The following is an 8,841-nucleotide window of genomic DNA, read 5'->3' as shown; positions in this document are numbered from 1 at the left end:
ACAATACACGAATGCCTAACACCTCTTTTGCTTATTGAACTTCGACTGAGTGTTGAAAACAGAATGAAAACTTGCATTTTATATTTTAAATCAAGATTTCGTGATGAGCATGAACGAATGCTAAAATTACAAACGTTATGCTATTGTTTTACGACTATTAAGTTTCGATTTTAAGCCTAACATGTATTTTAGGCGGTGACGATACTTTTAACTCGCAAGTTGTTGTTGTGTCCTATAAAAATCTTGACGCTAAAATTGACGTTTGAGCTGTAGCATTGCAATGACTAAAGCGCCGAATTAATTCAAATTTTTTTAAGCTTAACTCGGCTGAGCGTGAACATACTAAAATGAACAAAAGTACGTCTGTACCACATCAATTTTACTTATTGATTTTGTACTATACATATTAAAACAAAAACGTTATATCAAATTATGGCAAGGATTGAACTAAAGGGAGGGCGGGCGCTCAAAATAATAGACGACAATTGCACTCGTTACTACCGCTTCGCTTGGTACCATGGGTCTGAAGCTGTAGTACGGGTGTAGATGAACGCATATTTACGTGTTGCTAACGTGTAATCTTAATCTATGTCAATGGTAACATTTGTAAACATTTTCAAAATAATCAAGTATATTGGATAAGCAGGGATACATTTTTGATAACACGATTGCTGTACTTGATTAAGTCCTGTTTTAGAGTTATTGTGTAGTAATAATTTTTAATGATTTGTTCAATTTAACAGCTGGTTTCAAAGCTGACTAAGTAAGCTTGTCAAAATTCGTTTAAAATTAAAAGAACTAAGCAAACCTCGAGAGGCTAACAACTAATAACGTGTTGTGGAAGTCCGCGCTGACTATCCACTTGCAAGTGGGTTCTGGTTGCAAATTGTTTTATACCGAATGAGTGATAGCTTTCATGCACAACTATAATTGATGCAAGCAAGGTGACTGGTGAATGAGTATGGCTCTTTATTACGCAAGCTAAAGCTGCACAGAGATGAGTTCTTTTCACTAATCACATCCGCTCCTGTGCTGAAGCCTTATTGTGATATCTTATAGAACTAGAGATTGGGGTCAATAAGTTTTTTCAAAACTTTAGATTGCCAGATGGTGTTAGTGACTAGTATACAAGTGGTTAAAGACTGTAAAACAAGGCAATATGTTATAATCATGCAGTTCGATGAAAGAAGCAGTTTCTCTTAGTCTGTGTATTTATGTGGGATTTAATTCTACCTACATGAGTAAACGGGTATGCCTCACAATGCTGCACAGAAAATTCAGTATCCACTGAAACAGATTTACTTAGAATTTTTTCCCTTACTGCTATGTCAGTAAGTCTGCGACGCCATTCAAGATAAGGCCAATCATTCATATCCATTTGGTCAGTGATTTTGTCATATTTCCTATTGCGGAAGCCCCATTGATAGGCTTTACGGTTTATCAATTCAAGTTGTTTTTTATGCTTTTGAGTTAATGTTACTACACCGTTCTTAATGACGATCAAGAACGTAATGCTCAGTCTTGTAATTCCATTGCTTGCAGTCCATACCTTGTGCTCTGTGCTCTTTGTTCTTCTGTCACTAGGGTATCTTTTTTTGTTACATATTCTTACCCATCCTGTTATACACTGACTTGCATATCTTTATATACAGTGTTATATGATAGTCCATTGGCTTTTCATAAAAGCTGGCTTACGTATTACCATGCTGATCCTAGGATAGCATGATGCATATGGCTATTAGAAATACATGTAGCTGAGTTTAGCAAATCTATAACGATCGTATAAAGGCTAAAGAACAACATCATTTGTCCAATTTTTTTATGTTTAGCAAAAATATATATCTGAACTTATATTATAGTTGCTTAGAAGTTTTTGACATGTAGCAATTTGTTAATATTTCAGCAGCTCAATAGTCAAAAGATTAGGAAAAGCTGTTTAAAAGAAACTTGATAACACTAAGTAAAAGTTAAAGCTTGATTTCTTTTAAAAAAAATAGGAATATAAAGTTTTTGGTAGCTATCAATTTTAATAATTGACAACAGCCTTTGAACTAACAAATTTTTGATGCTCATTTGAATGGCAGTAATCTGTCCATATATCAGACTATTAACTACAAATGAGGAATAAATATAAAAAGTCCTGGTCGTGAAGTGAGCTAGTTCAAAATGCATGGGGTGTCAATTTTTACTGTCAATTCAATGAATGATCTCAAGTCTATTTGTATATTCATATAACACATTTTAGCTTTTACAATGTTTCCTTTTTGTTTTGGTTATGCATGTTGCCCTTTGATTCTCCTTTTAGCAATCTTATGTAATATTGATCCTGACATGAGTTGACATAAAAATAATCTTCTAATCAAAGTATAATTAACACTCATAATCTAAATGAAACATTTGACAGTGTTTTAGCAGTCTTGCATGATAAGTATGTAATAACATTGTTACAAAACTTGTCATAAAATTTAGTTTGCCGGCTTTCTCTTCAGAAGTACTACTTTAAAATTAAATACAGGGCTCTAACTGACACGCAATACGTCAATTAGGTACTTGAAAGTCCATCTAAACTTGCCCACAGCTAAATGAGCAAAGAGTAATTGTTCTTAGTTTTGTGTGTGCTTTCTTAATGCTCACACATGCTGGATATCAGTACATTTAGGAGCCACTATAAAAGCCACTAGTAAATTCAGGATCGGTTATGTGTGCGGGACATCTAACCCCATGACCAAACACGAGCGAAGCGATTGTTTGGGAGCTTTATGATAAATGCTATGCGCACACATGCTATGCTTTATTTGTGATATGCGCACACAACTCCCGAAAAATTATCCGTCAACGGCCGTTACCAAAGCCTTGTACCGAAATCCCATCAAAAAATTTAACCATTTTTGTGTAGAGTCGTTTAAGTATAATATTGATACAAAACACATATAAAAATATTTAAATATGTTACCAAGTTTTTGAAAATTTAACGCAATATCCTAAAACTAACCCATCTGAACGGATTATACATAAATAGACAGATTAATTTGGCCTAAAATCGAAATAAAAACTTGACAAGCCTTTTTTAATCAAAATTAAGACCAACCAAAGAAACGCCGATAAGGCCATGAGACAGAGAGTAGAACCATCAAGTCGTGCGCATTTCACGAGAAAAACGTGCAAATTTCACGTCTATGGCATTGTCCAATTGCTGAAGGTTTCTGAAATTAACGTAGAAGTACTGAAAAGTAATCGTGTTTTTTTTGCCGATTCTACCGGACTCTGACATTTTGGACACTTATAATGAGTACATTGGTATTCCAACTGATGTTCAAAGCAGTGAAAGTAAAGGAAATAACGATGATATTTTTCTAACGATGCTTATAAGATTATTACAATATTTAATTGTAAGAATAATTATTCGATTTTATAAAATTATTATAAGATTTAGTTATAAGAATAATCATTCGAATGTACAAGATCAAATTATATAGTGACCGATGGTGTGCAATATGTTACTGTTACTATTTTTTTAAAGATTTTGTTGATGATACTGCGGCTGTGCCCAATATCGCGGGACTGCCAAGCCATTTTTAATATCTGCAAAATTAAGTAATCGGCCTACATTTTCTTATAGATATACATCAATTTCTATGACAACCAGCTAAAATCTGTTGAGATTTTTAAATTCAGCATAATTTTTTAGATATATAAATACAGAAAGCTAGATAAATATCACAACTTTTTAATATTGGTTGCTATGACCAATGATATACAGCCCACCCAGCCTGTGTATATTACACAGCAGCTTGCCATTTTACTTCTAATATTGCATTTCTCCTATTGCAGGGGAGATATATAAACATATAATCTTCTCCTTTCATTATTGCTGTTTGTTGTACATTCAGTACATTACAGCTACCATTGCAGCTACCATTGCAGTTCTCCTATTGCACTTCAATGCCATTTGACTGCTAATACAAATTGGATTTCTCAACCGGCAATACCCTTTCTTTTTCCATTATCACTTTGGTCGTGGGCTGTATGACAGGGGAATTTCTAGTGTATTCAATTAAAAAAATAGTCTAAACTCCCTTGGCTAAGCGCACTCTGTATCCTTGAGATTTCTCACGAGTGGTTGAAGCTTCTTTGCTTTTTTGATATTTTGCTTCTCTATATCACTTGCTCAACAAGCTGCCCGTCAGCAGTTTTGAATAACAGAACCAAGATAGGCTCCGCCACAATTGATTTACCCAAGTGGTCAACACAGTTCGATTTTAAATCTAAAATCTAAATGCTATCTAAAATCTCAGCATAGATCAGTATAATGTAAATATGTAGACCAGATTGAGTCTGGTCTACATATTTACACTCTGACCCACATATCTACTGTCTGATCCACATATTTATGTCTTGATCCACTCATCTACTGTCTGGTCCACACATTTACCCTCTAGTCCACTTATCTACTGTCTGGTCTGCTTGCTATATAACGTTAGATAATAAATCACATAGTTAGCAATGCATAAAGATTCTCAAAAACAATGATATGACGACACATACTTGTTTTAAATAAATAATATTTTATAGGTGCAATAGCAAAATAATTTTGATTTGTTTGCATTTTTCTGTCATTTTGAGCTCCGCATTGTTGGAGTTCATTGTTGTAGTTCTCGCTCAGTCAGTTGCATATCGGCCTTATGAACCTACATGGTAATCTGTTACTGTTTATAAAATCTTGAAAGTGAGCATATCATGATATAATTTGTAATTACATTATTGGTTGAACAGAGGTTTTAGCTATGCAGCATCAGTAGGAAATCCATTGCTGATTTTCAGTTGATCATGGAGCTAGATCAACAATCCAGTAAGCGGTTAAAAAGCTTAAAAGGCTATCTGACAGTGCCAAAGGATGAAGAGAAGAGTAGAAGCCTACAAAGGACAATGCATGTAGAGGGCGTTGGAGTTGTAAAGGTTGTCCCTGACTTGTGTCATCTTCTCATCAAAATAACCAGCCAGAAACAAACCGTTTCTCAAGCAAAAGACAGTGTGGAACGAAGACTGGCCTACGTCAAACAGACTATACAGAATTGTCAGATTCAGGTACACATTAGTGTATGTTCTGCTTATGTCTATGATCTATGTTTAGTTTATGTTTATTATCTATGTTTAGTTTAGGTCTATGATCTGTCCTTAGTTTATTTCTATGATTTATGTTTAGTTTATTTCTATGATCTATATTTAGTTTATATCTATGATCTATGTTCAGTTTATTTCTATGATCTATGTTTAGTTTATTTTTATGATTTATGTTCAGTTTATTTCTATGACCTATGTTTAGTTTATTTCTATGATCTATCTTCAATTTATGTCTATGATCTATATTTAGTTTATATCTATGATCTATGTTCAGTTTATGTCTATGATCTATATTTAGTTTATATCTATGATCTATGTTTAGTTTATATCTATGATTTAGATTCAGTTTTTAGTCTGTGTTCAGTGTACACTGATGACGTTATGTTTATGTTCTTTGTTCAGATTATGTCTATGAATGTTTTTGTCCACACTTTTTTGTGTGAACTGCTTGTAAAAAGAGGTCATAACACATTCCACCAGAGCCCTGTATGATAAAGCATAAGTAAGCGTTTAGTAAGAACAGTATTTTCCAAAAGTATTTCGGTAATAAACCTAGAGAGAAAACTTTCTCTATCATTTGGCTGCCCAAGATGGGAAGGAACTAATAACCTAATTAACTAATTAGGGGTAATTAGTATTAGTTCCTTCTCATCTTAATAACATGTTTGTGGATGGACCAGCATTTGCTCGTACCTCTGGTTGCATGGTTAACAGCATAAAATGTTTGTAACAAAATCATGTACAATGTACCATGTACATGTATCATGTGCAAATCAGGCACAATGTTGTCAGATACCACCAGCTGTATAGAGGTAGACTTGTTTTATGCTGGTATTGGTGCCATCATAGCATACTTTTCTCCGCCTGACAGCGCAGACACGCGTATTATAGCAGTTATGATCATAATAGCACAGCAATAATCTACTTTAGGTAAGTTTGCCAGCAATAGAACTACCGTCGCAGAAAACAACTCAATGTTCATTGCGTTATACTTACATACTAAGTTACCTTCTTAATATGGCATTGTTTTATTATTATTGCAGGGTGGTAAAACTGGTAATCATTGTTTTAAATACTTGGCCTTTTATCGCTCTTTAGTGCTTGTTGGTAGTTCTACAAGCAATTTCATCAAACACCCCATAGCTCTATAACTAGGCACTCATTATCTTTAGAATCTTTAAAATTTTTAAATCTTTAAAAATCTACAAAGCCTCGTGTCTGATTAGACACCATATCATAGATGTGATGTAAGAACAATATATCGCATTAGCTTCCCTCGATTTCATCTAGTTGAGCTCAGCCCTGTTTTATAACCACTACTGACAGCATTATCAAGCTGCTTTCTAGCCATGATATGCTATATCAGTGAACGTCCATTGAACAAAGGTTGTAGCTTAGTGGACGTAGGAGGGTGTGGATGTTGTATGATAACAGACAGAAAATGAGAAAATGTATGCAGAAAGATTGGAGAGCTCAAATATGGACTTTCTTAGACATTTTTCGTTGATTAGTTAGCAATATTTACATATGTATATATTAATTTGAGTGCATTGATTGATTTGGCTAGTTACGGGTAGTAGTTCTTTAGATGATCATTGGCTGCTTAGTTGTTCTCTGGATAGTCATTGGCTAATTAGGAGTTCATTGAAAGGTCATTGACTAGGTAGTCATTCATTGGCTAGTTAATACATATTTCCACGGATGATCATTGACCAGTTAGTTGTCTTTAATGGCTATGGTTTAATTGATGATCATTAGTAATCACCCATATAACAGAGCAAACTTGATCTAGGCTAGATAACTCTGTGGATATAATCCAGATAACTGCATCATTCCTTGCATGTATCTATTAAATCTGGTTACATGTAAAAAGCTAGTTCAAGCCAGTGAGTGCTGCCAGCTATGCAGTTTCTGCATGCATAATTGCATTGCTCCAAATGTAACCTGATAATGGCTTATACTATCAACTGTAATTTTACCAAACAGGAAACTGACATGAAGACTTTTCAATCTGTTGAGTCAGGCTACATTCACACTGTAGAGATATTTGTGACAACCACAGAAGCTTCTAAACTCTATGAATTAGGAGAGACATTAACCCAAAAGTTGGATGATACAGTCTATGTATCCCCAGTGTCATACTCGGTGAGCACCTCAGCTCTAGCCCATGGCAGGTAAAGATCATGTTGGAGATATTCTAATAAACGGTTCTAATAGAGAGTAGTCTACTCCTTCCAAGAAGTTAGTTCCGCTAAAACAAACTTACCAGAGAGTATTACTAGTTGTTATAGCTGATGATTTGTGCTGAGGAGTGGATGTAGAGGGCAACTGTAGCCTAGTGGTCTAGAATACTTGACCTACAAACTACAGGTTGAGGTTTAATTCCCAAAAAGTACACTGATGGTGATGGGAATAACAGCCAACCTTAAATTGCACTCCATGGCTAAGCGGGTCTCCAGTCGTCAAGGTTTCCTTGCCGCTGGACTCAGACAAGTCCATCCAGACTCCATCCAAGATCGCAGAGCCATTGTTTGTGTAACAATACTCTTAAAATCATGTACAGCCTTTGCTTGCTGTGAGCTAAGCAGACATCACACTCCATATTTGAAGGGTTGCGGGTCACAAAGTGGGTGTACTGGTAATATACTAGTAATGTACTAGTGATATGCAAAAACAAGATGAGCTTGGCTGTGTTAAAAATTTCTAAGAGCTAATGATAGGAAGCACCATAGATATAGTAAACCTTATACCATATCTACTTACTATATCTATGGGGAGCTCCAAATGTTATAAGTATGTAAAGTCAGCAAGATTGTGGTTGTAAATCTAAATTCTTGATTTGATGGCTTCATCAATTTCATGTTGTATATAAGAGTTGAACTATTAATAGTATATGAATATTTCTAGGTTGTCATTTCAGATCCCAATCAGCTAGCAATGCTGTACAGAATGCTAAGAAGAAGGCATCGGAGATGGCGAGACTAGTCGAAGGCAGCTTAGGACCTCCTATTTCTGTTGAACAACTCGAGTGTGAAGAAAGTCCTATCAGTAGTATTAATGAAATAAACACTGGATCCCAGTTTGGATCTTGGCAGCGGGCCTGTGTTTCCATGGCAAGTGCTGTGAGGATTATGTTTGAATTACGCGCAAGAAAGAATAGTTGATACTGTTGATTGAAAACACTAATTTAGATTTATTCCATTAATCATTTATTCATTGTGCACGTGAAGTCAGTTCTTTTGGTTTTTATCTTTTTATTTCAACTTATTCAGGGCTTCAAACAGCTTTTCGGTGTGCTTAACTTTGCAGTCTAACAATGATGCAACAGCTCTACCTTTGTATTCCATCAAATATGATTATTAAGATTTGATGACCATCACTTTAATAGATTTTTATGAGGTGTTTGAGAATAAGATAATATATTGTATCTGACTAAACACATTTCTATACAAATTTAAGGTTCACGAAGCACGGGTGTAGCTGATAGTTGGCATACACGTACACATACAAACTCATGCTGAAAATCCAAGTTTTTTGTGCTCAATCAATTTATTTTCAAACAAGCAATGTGCTTAAGGTCAACCTTTGGAAAAAAACCTTGTTTAAAAAACCCCATGCACTGTATTACAATATATACGTATATATATATATATATACATACTTGCAGATGTATACATGTATGTGAAAGTGTGTATTTCAGCTGTACTGTGGACAGTTTCG

The 8,841-nt window shown here is 34.8% G+C and overlaps 1 protein-coding gene across 1 annotated transcript; it reads left to right on the top strand.

The window, feature by feature from the left end:
• Positions 1-4,826: 4,826 nt before the first annotated feature.
• On the top strand, positions 4,827-8,525 carry LOC137410556 (interleukin-1 receptor-associated kinase 1-binding protein 1-like). The gene is made up of 3 exons (XM_068095993.1): positions 4,827-5,085; positions 7,108-7,295; positions 8,042-8,525. Exons 1-3 carry the CDS (start codon positions 4,828-4,830, stop codon positions 8,283-8,285), a joined length of 690 nt encoding a protein of 229 aa, XP_067952094.1. The 5' UTR covers position 4,827; the 3' UTR covers positions 8,286-8,525.
• Positions 8,526-8,841: the final 316 nt, after the last annotated feature.

This window comes from Watersipora subatra, chromosome 1, assembly GCF_963576615.1.
Source record: "Watersipora subatra chromosome 1, tzWatSuba1.1, whole genome shotgun sequence".
Taxonomy (NCBI): Eukaryota; Metazoa; Bryozoa; class Gymnolaemata; order Cheilostomatida; family Watersiporidae; genus Watersipora; species Watersipora subatra.
Note: the sequence above shows the minus strand (reverse complement) of the source record. Positions and strands in the feature narration are given on the sequence as shown.

What these genes read in the sequence shown, in the direction of transcription:
- LOC137410556 (XM_068095993.1), top strand. Translation starts at nt 4,828, where the DNA reads ATGGAGCTAGATCAACAATCCAGTAAGCGGTTAAAAAGCTTAAAAGGC. An exon ending in TACAGAATTGTCAGATTCAG is followed by an intron (nt 5,086 to 7,107) that starts GTACACATTAGT and finishes TTTACCAAACAG; the next exon opens with GAAACTGACATGAAGACTTT. An exon ending in TCAGCTCTAGCCCATGGCAG is followed by an intron (nt 7,296 to 8,041) that starts GTAAAGATCATG and finishes TTGTCATTTCAG; the next exon opens with ATCCCAATCAGCTAGCAATG.